General features: G+C 41.3%; 1 protein-coding gene across 2 annotated transcripts in view; it reads right to left on the reverse strand.

Annotated features, from left to right (window-relative positions):
- Window positions 1–26,568, reverse strand: part of LOC122792264 (MAP7 domain-containing protein 1-like) — a 1,483,077-nt gene that overhangs the window by 420,387 nt on the left and 1,036,122 nt on the right. For both annotated transcript variants that reach the window (XM_044060015.1, XM_044060014.1), the window contains one exon: window positions 11,533–11,655. In XM_044060015.1, coding sequence (XP_043915950.1) covers window positions 11,533–11,655 — 123 coding nt within the window. The remainder of the gene's footprint in view (window positions 1–11,532; window positions 11,656–26,568) is intronic.

A 26,568-nucleotide genomic window follows, 5' to 3' on the forward strand; every position in this document is an offset into this window, starting at 1 on the left:
AGTATTAGGAAAGTCACAAAGAAATATTTATTCCCATATTCAATGACAGATAACAATGGTCTGACAAAAGAAGCAATATGCCACAGAACAAAAAAAAGAGATTTATTAGGTAACAAAACAGAAACAATTGGTTCCCTATACTGCTACACTTAGTTTAGTTGTGGGAAGAAGCACACAACAAAAGGAAAAGTTTCTTGCGTTTCAGGAAAAATTCATGTTTGTTATTTATTTTTGTCTGATTTTGCCATTATTTTTTCAGCAGAGACACCAAACTTCAGTGAACACAGTGCTGTCAATGGATTTACCAGATCACACATACCATGATCATGACAAAACTTACTTTCCATCACATATGTGAACAGAACGCAGAGTAGAATACAGTAATTTAACAGAGTCATGGACAGGTGGAGATATATCCTGTGCATGTGGGGGGGGGGGATTCATTAGACAGGTTGGGGTGTTTCCTATGGAGGTGGGGATTCATCAGCACAAGGGTAAAAGGATGAATCGGCTACACTGGGATATTCTAAAATAAATATTATAAAGCGCACCTAAAACATGCTGGCTATGCCCTTGCAACTCCCACTCTAATATCATCCACCCCATCCAACCACTACCTTTATTTCCACTCCACTAACTACCTTGATTATAGCAAGCTCAGATGCTCATAAGCCTAGTACTTATTATACAGCAGGAACTTCTCATTGTAACATTTGTTAATGTCTGTTATGTACGTCACAGATAAAGATTCTAGTTGTCTACTGATGTACTATGTTCTTCATCTGTAAATATGTTATAAGTAATTGCTATGTTAAACTGTTAATTGCTATGTAATCCAATGTAACTACTGTCGGTTTATTCTACTGTGGAGCTTTTCTCCCCAGGCCTCCGCTGAAAATGGACCTATGTCCAGTCGGACACTCCCGGTCAACAAATTTAAATAAATAAATAAAATAAAATAAAACAAAATAAATAAATAAATAATTCTACTGAAAAAGAATCACCCCCTGGTGCAGGAACAACAACTCTGGAGGTGTAGAGTGTTGTCCAACAGGAATGGGTAGGACTACATGTTTATGCATGGTCACTGCTGCAGTCACAACCTCAGGAAACTGTACTGCAGACTGACATCTGATGTCCAGCCAAGACTTTCAGAGAGAAACATCTTTCCCTCTCTGGTGGGCTGACAAGCCGTACTCTGGAAATCCCCACAAACCTACTATAAAGGTAGAATACACCCAGCCATCTTTGGTTCTTTACATCCTCCTTTCTAGTCACAATTGGTATGTACATCAAAGTTACAGCATACTAAATGGAAACGCCGAAGGTTCTGGCAATTCTCCAATCAGAACTTACCATCCTGAGTTACCTGAACAAAATGAATGGAGAAAGCAACAGAAGGTATGGACAAGGTTTAGAGTAAAAGAAAAAGAGAGAAAAGATGTAAACCCATCTGGCCTTGTGGTCCTCAGGCTTAGAAGAGATGGTGTGTGAGACCAAGTTGTTGCATCAGTGACCACAATTCAACAGCTCCAGTTACTGTTAAGTTGACTACATAATTGTATTGCATTCATCATGTGGTTCACTGTTGCAGTCATAACCTTACGGAAGACCACCAAAGCTGATAGCTCCTGCAGTTGGGGGGGGGGGGGGGGCTAAAATCGCAGATGATGGGGAAAACACGCCCTTCAAGACTGCAAAGGCAAACCCTATCCTATCCCTACAAAAGAAATCCAGCCTATAGTGTTTTTATAAAGTACGAATGGAACATCAAGTAAGCTGCCTCTAAAATATAGTGAGCACTAACTCCTTTCAAGAAGTCAATGGTATTGGCTGGGCCCTTGCAGAGTGTGATATAACTTTGTCAATCAAGGGGTCTCGTGTTAGTAATTAATGTGATAGCTCTTTCGAAGTGCTCTACCTGGACATAAGCAACCTTTTTTGTTTTCAGCAAATGTCAGAGTTGCTCTGATCTTCTAAATTTGTTAATTCTCTCTCGACATTTCCTCAATTGCTTGGGCAAATCTAAGGACTGTAGGGGACAGTCTGCTTTGATCTGCAAGAAAAAAAAGAGCAATTGGACAGCTTGGTTTAGTACCACTTCTCGGTTTACCTCAGACATAAGAGATTGGTGAGAAAAGTATCTTATCCTTATGGAACATGAAACAAAGTTCTTTGTACATCAAAGCTTGGAGTTAGACTTTTCTGGCTGAGGTCACTGCAATCAGAAATGCTGTCTTCCAAGAAAAGTTTTTTTTTAGATCTAAGTGAACTTTTCCCAATATAAAATTCAGGTCAAAGGATGGAGCCACTGGCTGCCTTGGGGGCATGAAATGAAGTATATCCTTCAAAAACTGCTTGAATGGCAGCCTGATAATGACGGAAGGGATCGAAGGTCAGTAAGTCTAAGATAGCTGAAAGGTGCATTTTGCTTAGGTATATGCAAAGCCAAATAGAAAACATCTTGGAGCAATGCCATATAATATCTGTGCATATACAGAAGCTCTGTGGTTGCTTTCTGTACTCAGACCATCCTAGCTGTTTCTCTTTGTATAACAACATACCTGAAAAAAAAGGACTTACCACTGTTTCTTTACTGATTCCCAATATTTAAATAAAAACAGTTGCTATAACATAAGAATGCAGTTGCTACTTAAAACAAAAAACAATGGTAACCAAGAAGCAGCAAGTCCATTACTATAAAACCTACAAGATCAGAAGTCCAGGGTAACACAACATTTCAGCACAATTCTTCTAGATAAATGCTACACCTCTCAAACGTTCTGGCATGAATACTCAGACCTCTAAATCAAAAACAGCTCTCACACTGCAGTACTATTGCTTGAACTCACAAAGGGTACAGTGAAGTGTACGAGAGGACACCGCACCATTACCTTTTGTAATTAACAGAAGGCCCTAACATGGTGAGACATGGCAGGTTTTTATGACGACATGCATCACCATGTAGGGCTGTCTCCTTGGCCATGCTGTATGCTAATGAGGCTGTCGGAGGCTATAAGCTAATTAGCCATGTGCTCTCACTATCAAAGCCACCTCCAGGAAGGCATCTACCAGCCAAGCAATTCATGTAATCACTCAGCCATGTAAATTATTAGCATGGCCATTCCTTCCACCTTACAGTACTGAAACACCATGCTCATCCATCAAAGTAGAAGTAAGTACTGGGGAGCTTAACAGTACAGTAGAGTTCATGAACATGAGTGTATGCAAGGAGCCTCATGTGTGAGCACCCGCTGGGAGGTCCAAGAGAGGGGTCAATGACCCTATTAATTAACCAATATTTTTATATTATGTATAATTTGTTATAATTATTTAAACTGCATACATTTTTGTCTTAGTTCTGAAGATTGTAAAATTATTATTCTTAAAATGTTTTGTAATAATTTTGAACTTTTCTTCCCGGGCCTCCACTAAAAATGGGCTTCTACCCAGTCGGACTTTTCCGGTAGTCAAATGTTAAAAAAAAAAAAGTAATAATGAGGGGGTTATGGGTGCGTGGGTGTGTATCTGTATAAGTGAATAAGTGTGTTCACTAGTGCAATCATGGGGAAGAGGCTGTGTGTGTGTGTGTGCTTGCTTGTGTGTGGGGGATGTCATACCTGCAACCTGAGTTCGACTTAGTGGGGGGGGGGGGTCCACTGGACACCAGGAACATATCTTAGGCTTGGGGTGGGTAGAAATGAACCAATGGACACTGGGGCTCTCTCTTTGTGCCATAAAGCCACTTTTTCAGTACAGTTAATGGGGAGGGGGGGGCATTAGACACCAGGGATTATAGTTTCATAGTTTAGTACTAGGCTATCTGCCCTGGGGCATTTATAAGCCTAGCCATAGTGATGTGGCTTTTGCCACCCCATGTAATGGTACAAAAGTGTACAGAATAGATTTAGAATACTGTGCCTCTGTCTAGTAGTGACACAGTGAAGACCCCCTTACATAACAGAATTAGTTTACTGTGCCTCTGTCTAGTACTGACACAGAGATGACCCCTGGGGTAAACCTACGATCTCCCATCCACTCGTCAAGATTTCTCTTGAAGAGAGTCAGTGAGGGGCTCTGTTCCAGAGTATGGGAAGCCTCTGAGTTATGAATCTGTCCTCCAGCATGTCCTATTCATATTTGTGCTGAGGTTTAAATCTTTAGCTCTCGTGGTTCTGATGGATTTGGATTTTTTGAGGTGGAGCATGTCCATCAATTCCTGATTGGACATGGCCTTGTACGTCAGGCACAGATCACCTCTGAGTAGGCGGTATGCTACTGAATAGAGCTGGAGTTTCTTTAGTCTGGCAGCATATGACATATGTTGGAGACCCTTGATCCTCTTGGTGAGGTACTTTTGGGGTCTCTCTAGCTGTTGCAAGTGCTGGGTGAGGTACATACCAAATGGGGCATTGTACTCAATCATGGGCCTGATAAGGGAGGAGTATAGGGGTACAATGACCTCCTTTGATCTGGATGTGAATCCCTTCATGACAAGGTGGGCAAGGTAGAAAGTCTTTCTAACCACTTTGGCAATGTGGGTGTCAAATGAGAGGTCACTATCGACTTGGGTCCCCAGGTCTCTGATTACTTTTTCCGTACTCAGTGGGTTACTGTCTATGTGATAATTTGTGGGTACTTTGTTTTTCCCAAAGGGGATGACTATACATTTTTTGGCATTTAGTTTAAGGCCATGACTCCGGCACCAGTTGTTCGTTTCAGTGAGGCCTTTCTGTAGGATGTATGTGTCAGCTGGTGTATCGACTTTGGCGCCTAGTTTGCAGTCATCTGCAAACTTTGTCAGCCACAACCCTCCCATATTTGCTTTCACATCTGAGAAATAAATGCCGAACAAGAGGGGTCCTAGGACAGAGCCCTGTGGGACACCACTTGTGACTGGCTTTGAGTCTGACATGGCTCCAGCGATTTTGACTTTATGGGTTCTATCCTTTAGCCAGTTTGCAACCCATCTTGTGACATATGGATTTACATTTAAGCTGTTGAGCTTGTCTATGATGCCTGAGTGGGGTATTGTGTCGATAGCTTTAGCCAAGTCCAGGTAGGCTGTATGGACTGCTTTGCCCTCGTCAATGGCTCTAGTGACTGTTTTGAAAAAGTCAACCAGGTTCAAAAGGCAGGATCTGCCCTTTACAAAGCCAAACTGGGTGGGATCAAGTGTCTGTAAGTCCCTAATGTCTCTGTTTATGAGTTTCATAATGATTCTTTCCATAGCTTTGCAGACCAGGCTGGTTAAGCTTATGGGGCGGTAGTTACCAGGATCTGTAGATGTGCCACCTTTGTGGAGTGGGACTACTGTTGCTGTATGCCAGTTTTCAGGTACATATCCTGTAGTAAGGCTAAGGTTAAATAGCATTTTTATGTGTGGGTTTAGCTCCTCTTGGAGTTCACGTAGCACGCAACCCAGGATACCGTCAGGACCCATTGATGCTGTGTTTTTAGCTTTGCTGAGGGCGGTTCTCACCTGGACATCTGAGATGACAGGGAGGTTACATTCAGCTGGGATAAGTATTTCTTCTTTTGGGGGTGAGGGAGGGGAGAAATTTGCACTGAACCTGTCTGCCAGAATGTTGGCAATATCTGTGGGTTCAGTGTATTTTTTGTCATTGTGAACTAACTCTGAACATATCTGAGGGTTTCCGCCCAGGTTTCTAACATAGCAGAAGAAGGCCTTGTGGTTATCTTTAGTGTCCATAGCGATTTTTCTCTCAAAGTTGGCCTTGGATGTTTTTATGAGGGAACGTAGCTTTCTACTAGTGCTGATCAGAGATGCCTTCTCTTTATGGGATTTTGCTCTGTCGTGCAGTAGCTTCCTTCTTTTGTTATACAATTTGTTTATGGCTGGGGTCCATCAGACAGGACTCCTGACCTTGGTGGAGAGGGTCTTGGTTTTATTTGGGATTGCATGATCCATGCATTCTTGGAGATGTCCGTAGAAAGCATTTGTCCTTGTGAAGGATTCTGCATTGTGGGATGTGGTTTCCACTGGCCCAGTGGGCTTAAAGGATACCATCTCAGTTTTAAGAAGTGTAAAGTTGGCTTTTGAGAAGTTTTTCACTGTAGTCTTTTGTGTTGGGGGTGGAGGTGGGATATGTATATCCGGGTCCCCTACTATTTACCGAAACGCCGATTCGCCGACAAAGAAATCACCGACACCAAACGACCGACAACGCAGTTGACCGACACGCTGGAATCCCGACAGCCGGAAGACCGACAAGGGGAATGTGTAAGCGCGACCTGGTAAGTATGCGATAGTGAGGGATTTAGGAGTAGGGAGCGGACAGGTAAGTGTGCAATAGTGAGGGATGTAGGGTTAGGGTGTGTGATAGGTGAGTGTGCGGTAGTGTCGGAGCTTGGGGTTAGGGGTGAGTAAGTGAGTTAGGGTTAGGGTGCAGGTAGGGAGAGTGCGGTAGTGTCGGAGCTTGGGGTTAGGGGTGGGTAAGTGAGTTAGGGTTAGGGTGCAGGTAGGGAGAGTGTGCGGTAGTGTCGGACCTTAGGGTTAGGGTTTGGGTTAGGGCTAGTGGATATGTCCTGTAGTGTACTGTGTCGTTTACGTGTAGTGTGTCGGTGTTATGGTGTTCGGTGTTATGGTGTTCGGTGTTTTGCGTTGTCGGTACTTTTTGTTGTCGGTCGTTTGGTGTCGGTGATTTCTTTGTCGGCGAATCGGCGTTTCGGTAAATAGTAGGGGACCCGTATATCCAGGGTGATTAGTTTGTGGTCAGATCTCACTAGTGAGGGGTATACTTCTGGTGTGGAGCACTTTGTCCCCATGTTTGTGATGATCAGGTCTAGTATATCATCTCCCCTTGTGGGAGAGGTGACTAGCTGTTCCATTGCATTTGAATTTATGAATTCCAGGAACCTTTAGGCTAGGGTGTCTGGGCTAGAATAATGCACCAAGTCTATGTTAGGGTAGCTGAAGTCTCCCAATATGATGGCGTTTGGTGAGACATTCATATCCTTCAATGTCTTCAGGAAGGCTGAATGGGGTTCCTGAGATTGGGAGGGTGGCCTGTAACATGCTACCAGTTGTATAGCAGTTTTGCCTACGGTTAGTTGCACCTGGATGGTCTCTGATGCATCATGTGTTGCCACTAACCTGGAAGTGTGAGTGTCCTTGATGAATATGGACACTCCCCCTCCCTTTTTGGTTTGGTCCGTGTTTTGGGGCCAAAAATCATGATATAAGGTATAGCCTGGTAGTGCTGGGGTGCTCTCAGGAGCCTTGAACCAGGTTTCAGTTACTGCACAGATATCGATGTTCTCCATACTGAGGAGTGCTTCGAGAGCCTGCATCTTGAGATTTAGACTTCTGGAGTTGAGCAGCATTACCCTTAATTTTTTTCCATTTTTATTTTCTAAGGAGGTGGGTTTGTCTTTTGAGCCTTGCCTAAAAAAGGCACTATGTGGGGTGGCAAGAGCCTTAGCCAATATCCGGAAGCACAGTGGTGACAGATGCAAGCCGTCCCTTGCGAAGCAGCGTGGCTTGTCCAGCATGTCATCCCAAGCAGACACACATTGGATCCCCCTAGAATGACACCAGTATTTGAGCCAATTATTAAAGCTGATCATCTTGTCTTTGTATTGTGGCATCATTCTTGGTGAGGGCAAGATGCTGCTCAGGGTCAGGGCCATACCAGCCTGGGCTACATAAGCAGAGAGCTCCTCTATGTCTCTTTTCATGTAGTCCAGGGAGGTACGTCTCAGGTTATTCACGCCGGCATGGACAATGACGGAGTCATATTTGTACTTGCTTTGGAGTGACCTGAGTGCGTGTGTTATGTGGCGGATCCTAGCTCCCGATAGGCAGCTCACTGTTACCCTCTCCTTGTTCAGCCTGGTAAGCGGAACGTCAGTGTGTCTGACTATAGAGTCACCTATTACTAGTGTATCAGGCATGGTGTTTGGCCTTAAGGGCTGTGATTGTTTGACACACTGATTTATTGAAGTATGTGTTATGTTTTGAGGTGGTGGATTTTTGGGTGTCTGCTTTGGGAGCCTCTGTTGTTTTGGTAAGTTTTTTGTTAGAGCCTCCGAGTATGTCTTTGTGTTATTATGTGTTTGGTTTGCAGTTGTGGTAGGTCTATGTGGGACTGGGTTTGCTGTGTGTGTGATTACCTTCTCCTCCTGTCTGGTCTTGCCAGTCCTGAGTTGAGAGAGTTCAGCCTCCAGTTTGGCTATATAGTTGCATCTCTCACATGTATTTGTGTTTGTTGGGAGGAGGAGAGGTTGTCTGTGTACATGAGACAATTGTAGCATTGTCTCAAGATTCCCAGATTAACCAGCTGAACCGGAGAGGATGCTAGTAATCTACCACTCGACATGCTAGAATATTATAAGGGAGTGCTGTGCCTTTAAGCGAAGTGGGTACTCAAAGGGGTGGTAGGTGGATGTAGTGCTTACTTTAGTTAGAGAGTGCTTACCTAGAAGAGAGGTTTTGAGAACAAGTGCTAGGCTTATAATAAAGCGAGTAGACTGATTATTATAAGAGTAGACCTTTCTTAAGGGAATATTTGAAGAGCAGACTTGGTGGAGCCAGAAAAAGTTTAACCGGCACTGCGCTATGGGCACAATCACGCAAAGCCGCGCAAACACGATTTTAAACAGGGAACTTCAAAAGAGCTAGAAATGGTCCAAAACAACCAATTACTATAAGCTCTTGTGCTGAGGTCACTCCTTCAGGGACAGATAGGCTGCTCAAGGCTCCCCACTCCCACTGGTGAGCAAAGAAACTTCCTTCTATCCAAGTAAGGGAATGGACAACACAGGAACTACACCACAGCCCAGAATACAGCAAAGCCTGTATACTGGTCTAAACTAGTCGAGGAGAGGTGGGAAAACAAGGATTTTTGGGGGTTTTTTTTTTTGTTTTTGAGCTAGAAAGCACACAGAAATGCAGGAAACAGTAATAAATCAGTTATTCTAGCACACTTTAGTGGGCAGCCTCAACAGTTAAATTTAACAAACAAACAAACAACTTTCGACCAATTTTCGACTAAATGAAACTTTAAGTGCAGATAATATATAATACAACAAACAGCTAAAAAAAACAGTTTAAGCTTGTTAAAAGTAAGCAAGAGAAGGTATTTCAGGTAAAAAAAAACAGCAAAAAATACTTAAAATAGGAAAGTAGTCACTTTTCTCAGTTCTCTGCTGCTAGGACCACTCTGCAGGACCACAAGGAGCTGTTTTCGAGTAGTATAGCCAGAAAAAAACGCTCAGAGGCGGATTTTAAACAGGGAACTTCAAAAGAGCTAAAAATGGTCCAAAACAACCAATTACTACAAGCTCTTGTGCTGAGGTCACTCCTTCAGGGACAGATAGGCTGCTCAAGGCTCCCCACTCCCACTGGTGAGCAAAGGAACTTCCTTCTATCCAAGTAAGGGAATAGACAACACAGGAACTACACCACAGCCCAGAACACAGCAAAGCCTGTATACTGGTCTAAACTAGTCGAGGAGAGGCGGGAAAACAAGGATTTTTTTGAGGGTTTTATTTTTGTTTTTGAGCTAGAAAGCACACAGAAATGCAGGAAACAGTAATAAATCAGTTAGACAGGCTAGCACACTTTAGTGGGCAGCCTCAACAGTTAAATTTAACAAACAACTTTCGACCAATTTTCGACTAAATGAAACTTTAAGTGCAGATAATATATAATGCAACAAACAGCTAAAAAAACAGTTTAAGCTTGTTCAAAGTAAGCAAGAGAAGGTATTTCAGGTAAAAAAAACAGCAAAAAATACTTAAATCAGGAAAGTAGTCACTTTTCTCAGTTCTCTGCTGCTAGGACCACAAGGAGCTGTTTCCGAGTAGTATAGCCAGAAAAAAACGCTCAGAGGCAGATTTTAAACAGGGAACTTCAAAAGAGCTAGAAATGGTCCAAAACAACCAATTACTACAAGCTCTTCTGCTGAGGTCACTTCTTCAGGGACAGATAGGCTGTTCAAGGCTCCCCACTCCCACTGGTGAGCAAAGAAACTTCCTTCTATCCAAGTAAGGCAATGGACAACACAGGAACTACACCACAGCCCAGAATACAGCAAAGCCGGTATACTGGTCTAAACTAGTCGAGGAGAGGCGGGAAAACAAGGATTTTTTTTGTTTTTTTTTTTGTTTTTGAGATAGAAAGCACACAGAAATTACTTCACAACGCTCATGCCTTAGTGGCACTTAAACCAGTACATGGATTGGGGGCTGGGGGGACCACTAAACACCAGCGACATTCACTGTTGGGGGCCATAAAGGCACATTAAATAAAAGGTGCAGGAACCACTTGACACCAGTTACTGTTCATAAGTAATATACTTTAAAACAATAAGGGAAAATAAACTGATATTGTTCACATTTGATAGAAGAACCCACTGAACTAACCGATAAATTAGTGTAGCTGATTTTTTGTACAACATTAAGGATCTCTGGCAGTATGCAATGTGCCACTCCAAATGAGCAGATGGCATTGGAAACATTAGGCATACCTCATAAGCATTTACCCTAGCATGCATTTACTGAAGGATATGAAGTGTAAAACTTGAATGTCTGCCATTCAGCACTGAAACGTAATCAGCCATGAATTTAACGGGCTGGAGAAAAGGAGACATTGTGGACAATCTGACAATTACAATTAAGGATAAGTATGAAGTAAGTGCTGTGTGTTCTGGTGTGTTTTACTGTGTGTTTGTGCATGCAAAAGTGACTCTGGGTGCCAGTGCTTCCATGATGCGTCTCCCAGTACAGTTGTCTACCACAGAAAGTGCTGACCTGCACTTCATACTAAGTAATGCAATTCAGAGGCATGCAAATTAGCTCATACTAATGCCTTCATTGCAGCTAAACCTGTCTCTGAATCACAAAACACTGCATTGATAGAAGCAGGGCTTTTCATTGCACGCTTGTATAAATTACCTACAACATATCAACACTGTCAGTTTTTAACAGTTCCATCAACTTATTTCTTATCATCCCCCTTTTTAATTTTCTGTTATTATTATACCTTTTCAGAAGAATCCTACTCCAAAACCTCCCCACATAAGCACAACATACACATGTACACTCATATAGCACAAACAAACACAAATGCACCTTTCTGTCTTTACTAGTGCTCTAATCTATGACATCAGCATAACTTCTGGATTTCTAGTGCTATCATTCACCAGAAAGGAAGTTTCCTGAAGCAGTAAGCACCAGAGATGTGGTACTGCATATTCATTAATCGAGCTACAGCCTCATTTGTATCCATGTCAGCATCTGAAGTTACTTGTCCTTTCAAGTCACTGCCTGACATTTCCAATGTTACTGCAGCAGGCACTGCACAAATGGCAAGGAGTAGAGCTGCACAAGACAACAGAAGTATGTACAGAAAGAGAGCAAAGCCCTAGCCTGCATGAATGATGCACTGTTTCTGCTTCATTCTTTAGCAACTCATATAACCATCAGAATAAAAGTGTAGCTTAATCCTGTTATTCTGAGGAATCAATAGTTCACAAAATAATTACAGTATGTTTGAAAAAGCCATACCATGCTCCTTTCCATGTCCTGTAAGAGTGGCTGCACTCCGGCTTCTGGCCAAGAACGACAATGTGGGGGTCATCAACCGATCAACAATACTGCTTTCCCAGGGGCTAAGTTGTAAACTTCGAACTGCACAAACAAAAATAAAAATTAATTAAAGAGAAACTGTTTTCAACTCCTAAACACTACCCCACTACTTCAACACACTATGCATTGCTTCCCATGCAACCCTCCAAAACAACAGATGAAGACTCTCATTTTGTGTACCCCATTCAACTCTGCAACCATAAAGCATATCAAATAACTGAGCTGAGAACTACAGTTCATTTTATCAAACAGTTCCACATATTTCTGATGTTAGCCATTTACTTACAACCAAAGACAGCAGAGCAAGGGACAGAGAATGCGAGAAACTAATAGTTCAGTTCCTGCTATGTATAACAATGCAAACTAGTTAACTGCACTACACAAGTGTTTCCTTCCTTGCATGTTTGCAGCATCGTGGACATCGTAACAGGAAAGAAATAAAAGTATGTGGGCCTAGTGCTGCTTTCTAGGAATTCTGGTAATCTGCATTTGTCTCCAACATTTCCTCTCTAATGTACATAATTATCAAAACATGTATACCCAAGAATTTCAAGCTGACTGTGAAATGTAAAGCTGAGAAAAGGAAGGCAAAAGCTAAGCAGTAAGTCAAGGTAAAAGATGGGGGGGGTCACACACCGAGGATCAAACAGTTACTTATGGGACACACATCAAACTGAACAAAATGAATGAAGATGCACAAACTACTGTATTTCACATTTTATGGTGATCTGTTTTACATTCTACAGTTATCTCTTTATTACCAAGCTCAGCTTAACTTGGTTACTGCTTGCCTCAATGCAATACTGAACTGTTAATATGGGACCTAGAATAACAAAATTATTTTATCAAATAAAATGAGAACTGGTACATTATGTGCAAAACACAGACTTTATACTTCATACAGCAGAATTATTACAACAAATAGCCACAGGACAGAAAATTATCCAGGGTACAATGTCTGCTTTTAAAACATAGTCAGACTCGAATAATCGACCACCAACTTTCCTTAATGCTCAAAGCAACTATTACATACAATCACTCTTTCTCCATCCACAAGCACATCCATTTAAAGTTGTGATGCTGAACAGATCAGTAAAGCAAATTCTGTGTCTGCTAGACAGTATCTAGGTCAGGCCTACCAAACCCTGACTTCAGAAGCATGTTACTATTACTGTGACACACTGTGGTGTTAAGCAATAAAAACACATTGTTACACAGCGGTTTTGTGGAGGGGGGGGGCTATGCCTCACAGTACCCCCTGATTTGGTGCTCTGCCCCTACAACCCTAATGCTATCTATAATAATCTTACCTATACTACACTATCTCTAAGGCTGCAGCAACATGGAAAAAGTAGAAACATGTTAATGTTCTTTTGTTCAATTGGTGCATATTTGTGCCAGTTGATAAGGGGGTTTGGGAGAGTAAGGGAGGGCAAAATCCCCCCAAAATGCAACTATATCAACTATGAGGCAATTATACATCCACAGTCCACCATGCGACAGTTTAATTCCCTACAGCAGACTAGGAACAGTACAATTAATTTTGGAAGGTCATGAAAACACCTAAACTACAGCTCATCACTGCAAACAAAATCTGTGCTACAATGCCACAGACGGCCAGTGAAACAAAAACAGAAAATACCAGCTCCATCTAATCTCCAGGGAGTCCAAGGGACTCCATTTCCATGTATTATGTCCTTGTTACCTACCTCTTATTCTCCTTTACTATTGTTAACTAAACTATTCGGCCTCATTCATGACTGACACGTGACACTGTTTCACCTCTGGTTTAGGCTCATATGAAAGCATTAAAAATAGGACTTGATACACTACTGTTATTTCAAACTTGCACCCAATGGCACCAGCACTCAAACAATTCTTCAGACATCTCTACCAACTCACAAACAAAAAACGAAGATCACCAGGTCACCAAACCAAAAACTATTAAAATAAAGCCGATGACCAAGAAGGTAAAACAATAAAGCACAGAGCGGTGCTAGCAAAGCAAATCGGAATTTAATGAACACAAAGCACAACCTACATTAACGTCACACAATATGTTTTAGTTTATCTTACTTCCTCAGATGTGGGCTGATACAATGCAAAATCCTTTTATACTGTGAGCTCTGTCCTAATTAACCAATCAATGTTACAAGGTGTCTGCAAAATATATATATATGTTAGTCAAACAACATATAAATACACATACAACTAACTGCTTGAAATAGTTTAAAATTGAAGCATAAGGGCGTGTAACTACTTTCAATAAATCTAATATAAATATAGATCTAATTTAAGAAAAGTTAAATGGGAACCATGACTCAGAAATGTATAGAATACTGTTGGAGAATTTAAACAATTCAACTAGCACCATCTAGTGGCCAAGAAATTAATGAGAAACCTCAGCTTGTCCAAAGACATACCTAACATTAAATATGTGTTAAAATCAAGTTTTAATATAATACATATGTTAAAATTGATTTTTAACTGCAGTGGTGGTGCTGCGGTAGCGTTGTCACCTCACAGTAAGACGTCCTGTTCGATTCTCAGCTAGAGCGCCTTCTGTGTGGAGACATGCGTGAATGGGCGTACCTTCGTTGAAGGCTGTGCGTCAGGGCCGGCAACTCGGCACATAAAAATCTACTGCCAATCATTAGCAGACCGGAGTTCCGCTGTGGCGACTCCTAACCGGGAAAAGCCAAAAGACACAACATTATAATATATATGTTAAGATGAGTATTGCATAAGAACAATAAAATTGATTTCCTAAAATATATACATTAAGCCATTTGAACACTTTTTTATATGAAAAACATTTAAAAAACATTTAAAACCACATTTAAAAAAAAGATGTGAAAACATAATGTAGCCATCTGCTACAACTTTGCAGATCTCATTTTCAAGAGGGGGGCTATGGAAATATTTTCATTGAGACCTGGAACTTTATTCGCCTCCAGAGTTAATTGCCAAACACAACTCTCTACATTCTATTTTTTCCTCCCAAAGCCCACCCCTTGCATCAATATTCACTCTCTCAATAACATAAAATACAAATTGCGCTACCGGATATTCCTTCATATGTTTATAAAGTGCATTTGTTTCCTTTTTTTACTTGTATGTCGTGCATATGCTTGTAGATTCTCCTTTTTAATTTCCGTTCTGTTTTCCCAACATAAAAAGCCTGGCATACCTGACACAATGCAAGGCATACCAGGCCTTTAGAACCACAGTTGTTGTAATCTCTTCCTTCTAACTTTATATTTCTACTTTCTATGAAAACTTCCTCTTTATTGATAACATATATACATTGTGAACAATGACCACATTTGAATGTTCCTTTTTTAGTTCTACCTTTAGGATGCCACATATTCTGATTATTTTCCAATAACTTTTTTTGGTTACTTGAATTTTTATAAACTACCTTCAAATTAACTTTCGAAACATTGTCCAAATCAGTGAAGGCCATAAATCTATTCCATTCATTTTCCACCACCTCTCTCACTATTTTCGAACTGGCATTATACTCAAGTACCAAAGCATTACCAAAATTTTCCTCTAACTTTCTTGTATTTACCCCGTTCTCAACAACTTCTGTTCCAAGAATTGGCTTAAATTTCCCCTTCCTACCTTCCAATACTTCATCCTCAGTCTTTTCTATTAACCAGTCAGGATAGCTCCTATTTTTAAACATACTCTTGAGAATATTCATTTCCCTAATGAAGTCATCCTCGTTCAAAGTCATTCTACATGACCTAATGTACTGGCCTTTAACAATATTTCTCTTATAATGCATAGGATGAGCACTCTTATAGTATAAGTAGGAATTAGAATATGTCTTTTTCCTATAAACCTTTGAATGAAATGTATTATTATTTTTGTAAATTTCAATGTCCAGGAATTGTAGAGTATCTTCACTCAACTTAAAAGTGAATTCTAAAAAATCAGTACTTTCACTTAAAAACTTAATAAATAATAAACCTTGATCAGTAGGTGCAACCCAGAGGATACAAATGTCGTCCAAGAATCTCTTATACTGAGTCCAACATTTACTATGTTCAGATTGTAAAACAAATTTCTCCTCCCACTTGGCCAGTACCAGATTAGCATAAGTAGGGGCACAAGCGGCCCCCATTGCTACTCCCTTTATCTGGTAAAAATACTCTCCCTTAAAATAAATAAAACCGTATTTAAGACCAGGTCAATTAACTGCATAATTACTATACATTCATTGTGACTTAAAGTGTTGTCTTCAAAGACTAACTCTTCCAGTAATCTTTATCCTTGTTCATGAGGTATACTAGAAAACAAGTCAACTACATCTATAGTCAAGAATTTTAAGTCCTCACTCCATAAATCCTGCTTTAAACCTCTTAGAAAGTCCCATGAGTCCTTTAATATATTACACCTCTTAACCCAGATTACCTTTAATTTTGCATCAATAAACTTGGCAAGTGGCAAAGTTTTGGATCCTTCAGCCAAGACTATGGGACACAAGGGTGGGTTAAATTCATCCTTATGTATTTTCGGAATCCCGAACATAGTGGGTATTCTAGGCTTCTCTACTTTTAAAAACCCAAATGTTTTACTATCTATTAAGCCTTCTACCAGCAAATCTTCTAGAACAATGTCTATATGTCTATAGGCTATGTTAATTTCGTTTATAGAAACATTGGAATATTTGTCAGGATCCCTTAAAATATCATTCATCTTACCCTCATAATTCATACTATCCATCAAAACCATTCCCCCTCCCTTGTCCAGTTTCATAATTCTTAGGTTTTTGTCACCCCTGAGTTCATTTAAAATCTTACTTTCAAGTTGGTCCAGGTTGCTCCTGTATTTAACCTTATTAAAACTATTCCTAATCCCTCCTTCTATTAAATTTTCCAAAGTTTTTTATTTGAGGATGGAGAGGGGGTTGTACACACTTTTCCTGACCATTCTCGTCGGTTCATAATTAGTATTTTGGCTAAAGAAAGTTTGAAAATGAATTGTCCTTGTGAAATCTTTAATATCCATTAAGGTTCTAGCAAGGTTTCCTTTGTTCCAAGGAATAAATTTAACACCTTTGCTTAACAAACTAAAGTGCCTTTATGCTTCACTTTTAAACTATTTCAGTTAGTTAGTTGTATGTGCATTTATACATTGTTTGACTAACATATATATATATATATATATATATATATATATATATATATATATATTTATTTTTGCAGACACCTTGTAACATTGATTGGTTAATTAGGACAGAGCTCACAGCATAAAAGGATTTTGTACTGTATCAGCCCACATCTGAGGAACTAAGATAAACAAAAACGTATTGTATGACGTTAATGTACGTTGTGCTTTGTGTACATTAAATCTCTACCAACTCACTGAACGGTTTGCAAGTCCAACCCTCTGGCTTTATGCAACACACCACCCAGCTCACATGCATTAAGCACCACATTATTAACTAGGGTTACTCTTGTCCCTCTTTATTCAGGATAGTCCCAACTTTGGTAGTTATGTCCTGCAAGAATGAAAAATAGCAAATGTCCTAAGATTTTAGGACAAAAAGTACTTCTTAAAGTTCTTGTAATAGTTGCATAAGACAATTACTTCGCATCTGAAACACCTTAATGTGACAAAAAAAATTATTTTGGCAACAAGGTAAAGGCTAGTCCTTTCTTACTGGTTGTCATTACAGCTTATTCTACAAAATTTTACATATTAATAAAAAAAGTCTCACTTTGGACTTGTGAAAAGATGGCAACCTTAATTCCAACAGCCTGTATGTATAAAGACCATATGAAAAAACAAAGGCATCATCAGCTCACATACGCAAGGGTTTCATTTTTTGAGCAGTTATGTAAATTTGATCACAATACAGTTTTCAGCCACAACCTAGTTACATAATAAAAAAAATTTCAAATCAGACCAATAATCATCACAAATGTAAGTTAAAAAGTGGTACTCATTCAGCTGATCACTTTTCATGCTTGATGCCTCATCCATGAAAGTATTTCATCAGCACCAGATTCTACAGTGGTCAAATTTACACTTAGTCAAAAGTACTAGTTTGCCGAGTTAATAACAAACAATAAAGCCCCCCCCCCCCACACACACACACATACATATGTGAACAGTACCTTTTATTATAAGTAATTAATTTAGTTTTACCATGTCAAATGGCTTCATATGAACGCAGTGGAGTTTATTTTTGGATAAAATGATTATACAGCAACTTATTTTGTTCTGTGAGATCTGAAGTCTAGCTATCCTGGTGTCAATAAGAGAGAGGCTGGTAGACTGCATTCAGGGATGGGAAAGAGTATCCTTTCCCTATGGCCAGGCAGGCTTTACATTTTGCAGCTTTTTATCAAATTTTAAAAATGGATGTAACCTTACTATAGACAGCGTCTAAAACAGAAAGTACAGTTGTGTACACTTACCATAAATGTAGATGTTCGGGTGTATTCACTGTTGCAGTCATTACATTTGGGTAATCTGCTGGCAGGTTGCCCTCAGTCGGCCTGAATAACAAAGTCATGGGTCCTGCGTCGGTTTATTCAGTTTTTCTTGCCCCAGATGTCAGGTGCCCCCCCAAATGGGGAACAAAAATATATATATAAATATAACTAAACAGCAATACATATAAATGCACTTTTAGCAACATAAACTTTACCTTCATCTAAAAGCAAATACACCACAAAGGCTGTAGAATATAGTGAAGGAAAGAGAAGTTATAGAAAAGGGGGATGGTGGGTGGGTAACCCGGACTGCAACAGTGAATACACTCGAACATCTACATTTATGGTAAGTGTACACAACTGTACTATGTTCTTCGTGTTTCACTGTTGCAGTCATTACATTTGGGTAGAATCCCAAAGCTATGGATGGGAGGATGGAACTAAATAGCATTAGGGGTGGCTATAAGGCCCTGCAGAACTGCAGTGGCAAAGCCTGCCCTGGATTTGAAGAACAGAGGCAAATGATAATGCTTTGTGAAGGTATGCACAGAGCTCCAAGTAGCAGCTTCTACAATGTCTTTGGCTGGAACGCCTCTGAGAAAGGCTGCTGAGATAGAGGCAGCCCTGGTGGAATGTGACCGGACTCCCTTGGCCACAGGTTTACCATGGTGCAAGTAGCAGAAACGAATGCAGTGGCTTATCCACTTAGAAATAGTCTGCTTTGATATAGCCTTCCCCTCTTATCCTGAAGCAAATGCCACCAGCAGTTGCTCAGACTTTCTTAGAGACTTGGTCCTGTTTAAGTAGAATCTTAGTTGTCTGTGTACATCCAATGAATGCAGAATCCGCTCCCCCTTATTCTGCGGATTTGGGTAAAATGTTGGTAGGTGAACAGTTTGGTTAAGAGCCACACTGGATACCACCTTAGGCATAAAGGAAGGATTGGTCCTGAGGGACACCCTGTCCAGGTAAAATGTAATAAAAGGCTCGACAGCCATGAGAGCCTGTAGTTCTGAAACCATTCTTGCTGAAGTGATTGCCAAAAGGAAAGCTGTTTTCCAATCTAAAAATGTTATATCCGCAGTAGCTGCTGGTTCAGAAGGAGGCAGGGTGAGTTTTTCCAGCACAAAATTCAGGTCCCTTGCAGGAGTTGGTGATCTTCTGGGAGGCCTTAAAATTTTGGCCCCTCTAAGATACTGTTTTAGCAGAGGATGAAAATGATAGGAGGCTCCGTGTTGTAATGAGCCGAGATGGCAGAGGCATGGATTTTTATTGAAGAAAAAGATAGGCCCTTAACAAGCATCTCAGTCAAGTATTGTAAAATCTGAGGAATATTGGGGCTTTGCTGTGTCTGTTCCTTGTGCTTGGTTCCAATCACAGAATCTCTTTCATTTATCAGCACAAGATTTTCTACTACTAGGTCTTCTAGCTTCCAAAATGACATCCATCACAGATTTACTGAGAGGTTGTTTGAATAATTAAATGATCAGCCATGCTGCAAGGTTCAGTGTTTGGAGCTGGGTGTGCAGAATTTGATTGTTCTGCTGAGACAGTAGAAGAGGTATTTGAGGCAAGTACCAAGGAGGGAGTTGAGACATATTCCTTAGGATTGGGTACCAGTTCTGGCGAGGCCAGTCCGTAGCAATTAGGATCATTTTTGTTTTTTCCTGTCTGACCTTTAGTAAGACCTTGGAGAGAAGAGGCAGCGGTGGAAAGGCATAGACTGAAAGTTTTTTCCAACTGAAGGATAGGGCATCCACTTTCCATGCTTGTCTGTGATAAGTCCTTGTGCAGAATATGTCCAGTTGATAATTTTGGAGAGAGGCAAATAGATCTATGTCTGGGCTCCCCCATTTCTGTGTTAACATGCTGAAGATTTGTGGATCCAGTTTCCACTCGTGCGGGTCCATAAGGTTTCTGCTTAGGTCGTCTGCCAGAGTATTTTGTTTTCCTGGCAGGAATTGAGCTTAAAGATGTACTTGGTAAGTCAAGGCTCTGTTCCACAATGGCATGGCTAATCTGCAAAGGGGGTAGGAATGTGTACCCCCTACTTGTTTATGTACCACATAACCGTGGTGTTGTCCGTCTTTATCAGTAGTTGTCCTGGATGAACTAAGTCCTTGAAGGCTGTCAGAGCATTCTGAACAGCTAGCATCTCTTTCTGGTTGACATGCAGATGCATTTGGTTTGGGCTCCATATGCCCTAAATACATCTCCTTGCCAGGTGGGCCCCCCAAGCATAGTCTGATGTGTCTGTAGTTAGGGTTTGGGTGGCAGGGGGTAGAGTGAATGACAGTCCCTTGTTTTGGTGACATGTCTCTGCCCACCAAAGAAACTCCTGTTGTAGGCAGGGGATGAGAGGAATCATCGTTTCCAGGCTGTGACAATGTTGACCTCCATAAACATTTTAGGTACCACTGAAGTTTTCTCATATGCAGTCTTGCATATGGAATTAGTAGAATGCAGGATGCAATGAACCCCAAAGCCTGCAGAATTTGTCTTGCAGATAACTGGGTTTTCGTTGCCATCTGTTTGAAGTATGTTGTCAGTTGCCTTTGTTTGTCTGGCATAAGGTAAGCCATCTGGGCAGCTGTATTCAAGCTTGCACCCAGGAATGTAATTTTTTGAGAGGGTAACAGTTGTGATTTCTTTTTGTTATTGTGTACCCTAGGCATGTTAGAAGCCTTTTTACAAAAGCAAGATGTTGAAGAAGAATGTCCTTGTTCTCTGCTTGAATGAGACAGTCGTCCAGGTAAGGATATATTTGTATGCTTCTTTGTCTGCAAAACACAATCACTGGTGCCATGGCACTTTGTAAAGACCCTGGGTGCAGTAGATAAGCCAAAGGGCAGTGCAGAGAATTGGTAATGCAAAAAACATGTGTTGAAGCGGAGGTACCTTCTGCACAATTCCCTTATTGGGATATGCAGGTATGCCTCTTTTAAGTCTAGAGTCACTAACCAAGCGTTCCTGCCCAGCATAGGCAGTAGCTGTTGTAAAGTCAGCATTTTGAATTTTGGAATGTCCAGGTAAGTGTTCAAAATCGATAAGTCCAGTATTGGATGCCATGCATTCTCTTTTCTGGGTACCAGGAACAGCCTTGAAAAAAAAACTTGTCCTTTTTCCTGTTTTGGTACTGACTGAATAGTCCCCATCCCCATGAGAGACGTAACTTGTTTCTGAGCCTCTGCCCATTGATTTTGTGGCAGATCTGGCCAACCGTTTGGAATTGGCACAGTATGGAAATGAAATCTGTACCCCTGGGATACTATGTTTAATACCCACTTGTCTTGGGCAAGTAAATGCCAAAGAGATAAGTGCTTGGTGAAGGTAGAGGGAAGTCATTGAGACTGCTTACTGTAGGGTTGTGCTTTGCTTCCTCCAGATTTGGAGGTGGAGGCACCCAATTGCTTTGACCTGTAAGAACCCTGTGATTGGTATCTAGAGCCTTTTGAGCGCCTGGATTTGCCTTGAGAGGCTCTGTTGGACACAGGAAAGGACCAATCTTTAGTAGGCCAGTGCCTACTGAACCTGGGTGGCTGTACTTGTAAGAAATCTTTTACAGTTTGCATAGATTTAGCTTTGTCTTCCATTTTCTTTAAAACTTCTTCTGCCTTATTACCAAACAGAGTACCATGCTGTACAGGGGCATCCAACAATTTAGCTTTAACATGATCAGGCAGATTTTGCTCCTTGAGCCAGGCATGCCTTCTAATCGCAGATCCAGTAACTGCGGAACTGCAAGAGGCCTCCAAGAAATCAAAACCACATTGCAAAGTAAGCTTTCCAACTGGTTCTGCTGCATGCAATAATTCCTGTAATTCTTTATTTTCCACACAATCACAAATCAACATCATTTTCCTGTTTCAATAAGCCCATAACATGCTGTTGATATTTAAGCATATGAAACTGGCAGTTTAAGGCCCTAATTGCCAAGGTTGCAGACATATAAACCTTCTTTCCCCATCTATCCAGCGCCCTCAAATCAGAGGGGGAAGGATTTTTGGCTGTAGAGGCCTTTACACCTTTGGGACCCTGTGATATAGTCTCAGGATCAGCAGCAGGATTTTTGAATAGAAATTTGTGGGAGTCGGGAACCCTGTAACATCTGTCTGGCTTACTAGGAGCCGGAGGTAGGGAATCAGGAGACATGCTTGATTCTGAAAACACATCATCAACAATGTCTAATACAGGAGGTATAGCCAAAGGTCTATGCTGAGGAAGGAGAAGGAAATCCCTAAGCCTCTTTTTTGATTCAGAGAAATCCTGACTCTCCCAATGAAAATGTTCCCTTAAAGTATGCAAGGTTTCATCAAAAGAATAATCCTCAGGAGGAGATGCATATGGGATGGATTCTTCTGCATCTGAATCTTCATAGGGAGGAATAGAAAATTCCTGATCAGAAGAGGAATCAAAAGAAATGGAAACCTAATCTGAAGATTCATAATCAGTGTCTTGCCTAGGCCTCTTAGTGGGGGGGGGGGGGGGGCTGATCAAGGTAATTAAATCCTCAGCCATTTTGATCATCTGTTTTTAGGCATAGGGGCCTGGGCATGTGGCTCATGCATCATTTTTTTAGACTTAGAAACTGTTTTTGATCTTGTTTTTGAAGTTGGCGTCAGTTTTATGTAAAAATGTTGAGGCCTGAAAACACCCTCAGAAGCCGGTGCCTGCTCAGCGGCTCTGGACCCATCCAAGGGACAGGCATCCGCAGGTTCAATACTCTGAGAATCTCGCAGCATACCAGACTCTGCTTGGGTCTTGGTAGAGGCCTGCGACTCAAAAGTAGTGGGTAACAGGGGCTGCGAAAACGCCTCACTGAGTACCGGGCAAACCGGCAACTGGCTTAGGAGAAGCTTCGTCGGTTTTGGACCTCGATGGTCTGTTTCTGTCTTTTTCTTTGCATTTTTTGTGACCTCCGGTAGTCAGATTGCTAACCGAAGACATTTCAGGGTAATTAAATCTGGATCCAAAATATTTAGAAGCAAAAATATACCGACGCTTAATAGTGTGTTGGTTAAATCTAGCACAAAAACGACAGCAAGGTACGTTATGATCTGGGCCTAGGCAAGGAATACAGTACAGATTAAAATCCTTATGAGGTATTTGCTTCCCACAAGTAATGCAATTATTAACTTTTACTGACATCGGTAAGGAGCAAGAAAAAGTTTCCCCAGTGGGGTACTTAGCTTTAGTTGAAGACTTCGGTTCTGAAACTCGAATGCGAAAATTTCAGGAGTCGGCAGACCGGCACTTGCAAACTGCTTCTGCTTCGGGCACCGCGTGGCAAGAAAGACTGAATAAAATGGCGTTGGCTGCATGTTTTATACACCTGACGACTTGACGTCATGGAAGAGGAGACAGCAACCGACGCAGGACCCAAGACTTTGTTATTCAGGCCGACTGAGGGCAACCTGCCAGCAGATTACCCAAGTGTAATGACTGCAACAGTGAATACACCTGAACATCTACATTTATGGTAAGTGTACACAATTGTACTTTCTGTTTTAGACACTGTCTATAGTAAGGTTACATCCATTTTTAAAATTTGATAAAAAGCTGCAAAATGTAAAGCCTGCCTGGCCATAGGGAAAGGATACTCTTTCCCATCCCTGAATGCAGTCTACCAGTCTCTCTCTTATTGGACACCAGGATAGCTAGACTTCAGATCTCACAGAACAAAATAAGTTGCTGTATAATCATTTTATCCAAATGTAATGACTGCAACAGTGAAACACGAAGAACATCGATGGACAAGGAAGGATCACATCCAAGCACTTAAATGAATTAACTATTTTCCGTGTGAGATCAGATTGGACAGTGAATGGTCCATCTCAGGTGGTGTAAGGCTTCATCTGCAAACATCATCGAACATGGCTTTGGTTTTTGGAAGGTTAAAAATCAGTTCTTTGTCAGTAAGCCAAGTATCTAGATTGAAGGTCAGGATCAATTGCAGTAGCTGACAGGTTGAGTCTTGGTTAAATAAAGTCAACAGCATAACAGACGATGTATCCCCAAGTACAGAGTTAAGAAAATACAAGTTTGAGACAGCTGCTATTATCTGGAGTGGTTAACTTTGTTTTTGTTAAATGGGTAAAGTACTGTGTGTGTTGGTTGCAAGTTAAAATGGGATGGGGTTCTGAAATTCAATTTAGTGCTTTGTTTTTATTACAGCAACAAGACCTAAAATGTTGCACAGGTTACAATGGAAATGAGAAGAAGCAATTGCATTAAGACATCAGCCTGCCAAACATTAAAAAGTGCATGTAGGCTAAAAGTTTGAAATCTGCACTACAAAGTATTGTCATGTTTGACAGGTGGAATTAACAGCTTTTTATTATAATGGTTACTCTGTCAACATTAACATGGAATCCAAATGGTCTTAAAGGTTTAGACAAAAATGTGAAGAATACTGACTCATACGGCTACAGTGGTGCAGCGGTTAGCATTGCCGCCTCACAACAAGAGGTTCTCCGGTTTGATTCTCGGTTGGGGTGCCTTCTGTGCAGAGTCTGCATGCCCTCCCTGTGCTTGCGTGGGTTTCCTCCAGGTGCTCCGGTTTCCTCCCACATCCCAAAGACATGCAGTAGGTGAACTGGACACACTAAATTGGCCCTAGGTGTGAGTGTGTGTGTATGCCCCTTCTGTGGAAGGTTGGGCGCCGGAATGGCAACTCGACACCGTAAAACTCCACTGCCAATCATGAGTGGACAGATGATCTGCTGTGGCGACCCCTAACTGGGAAAAGCCGAAAGAAGAAGAAGATTAACAGGTGTTGGGTGAAAACAGCGATGTTACAACAGACACATTTGTATACAAATACGCATATTAAACTGATGAGGTAAGGACTTCAGGATGGTCATGCAGCAGAATATCAGGGATAAAGGAAAAGGGGAGAAATAATAATACTATATGTTAGAGGGGCTTCAGCACTGACAGAAGAGGAAGATTTGTGGTAGTAAGGGGCTACTGACAGGGGAGGAAGTATATTCCACCTAAAACTACTATTACAGAGCTTAAGAGAATTTTGAAAGGAATAATTAGCTTTTAGCAGAGAATACTATACTACTTATAGGAGAGGACTGGAACCTGATCTGCAATAGCAAGGGAGTATCAGGGGTCTTAGAAGGGAAACTATAACAAAAGAGGGTACACCTCTGAAGAAATATATGAGCATCCTTGGTAAGAAAGATGTGAATTCAGTAATAGAAAAGTACAGTTGTGTACACTTACCATAAATGTAGATGTTCAAGTGTATTTACTGTTGCAGTCATCACACTTGGGTTATCTGCCTGCAGGTAGCTCTAAGTCGGCCAGAATACCAGAGACTTAGTATTTCTGCATTGGTTGCTGTCGCTTCAGGACTGATGTCAGGGGTATAAAAACAGGCAGCCGATGCCATTACATCAGTTTTTCTTGCCCCAAATGTCAGGAGCCCCCCAAATAGGGAGCTAAGTTATGGTGGGAAAAACACCACCAGTAAAAAGTAAATACCAATAGCCCTGTAAGGGGTGAGTAAAAGACATAGAGAGGAGAGAGAGAGAGAGAGAGAGACAAGGGGCTGGAGGGTGGGAAACCAGGACTGCAACAGTGAATACACTCGAACATCTACATTTATGGTAAGTGTACACAAGTGTACTATGTTCTTCATGTTTCACTGTTGCAGTCATCACACTTGGGTTGATTCCCAAAGCTGAATAAAGAGTGGAGGCAGTCAAGAAGAATTGGGGCTGGATAGTATGCCCTGCAGGACTGTTGATGCAAAACCTCCCCTGGATTTGGAAAAGATAGGCAGGTGGTAATGCTTGGTGAAGGTGTGTAGAGAACTCCAGGTAGTAGCTTCCAGAATGTCCCTGGTAGGGACTCCCCCGAGGAATGCTATAGAGGTAGAGGTTGCCCTAATGGAATGTGTTCTGACCCCCTGAGGGGTTGGTTTACCATGATGTTTGTAGCAGAAATGGATACGGTGTGCTATCCATTTGGAAACTGTTTGTTTTGAAATGGCCTTGCCCTCTGCCCCAGGTGCAAAACTGACTAGTAACTGGTCAGATTTCCTGGAGGGCTTAGTCCTATCAAGGTAGAATTCAAGCTGTTTGTGCATGTCCAAGGAGTGCAGGATCCTTTCTCCTTTATTTTGAGGATTAGGGAAGAAGGTTGGCAAATGGATAGATTGGTTGAGAGCCACACTGGACACCACTTTAGGCATAAAGGAGAGGTTAATGCTGAGAGAGAGACCCTGTCAGCATGAAAAATAATGAAGGGTTCCACAGTCATAAGTGCTTGTAACTCAGACACTCTTCTAGATGAAGTGATAGCCAGACGCAAGGCTGTTTCCCAAGAGAGAAATTTTAATTCTACTGACGCTGCAGGCTCAAAATGGGGGTGTGTGAGTTTTTCCAGTACAAAGATAAGGTCCCAAGCAGGGCTGGGTGCTCTCCTTGGTGGCCTTAAGTTGTTTGCCCCTCCCAGGAACTGTTTGATGAGAGGGTGAGAGAAGAGAGGT

This window comes from Protopterus annectens, chromosome 1.part2 (assembly GCF_019279795.1).
Source record: "Protopterus annectens isolate FY-2018-M chromosome 1.part2, PAN1.0, whole genome shotgun sequence".
Lineage (NCBI taxonomy): Eukaryota > Metazoa > Chordata > Ceratodontiformes > Protopteridae > Protopterus > Protopterus annectens.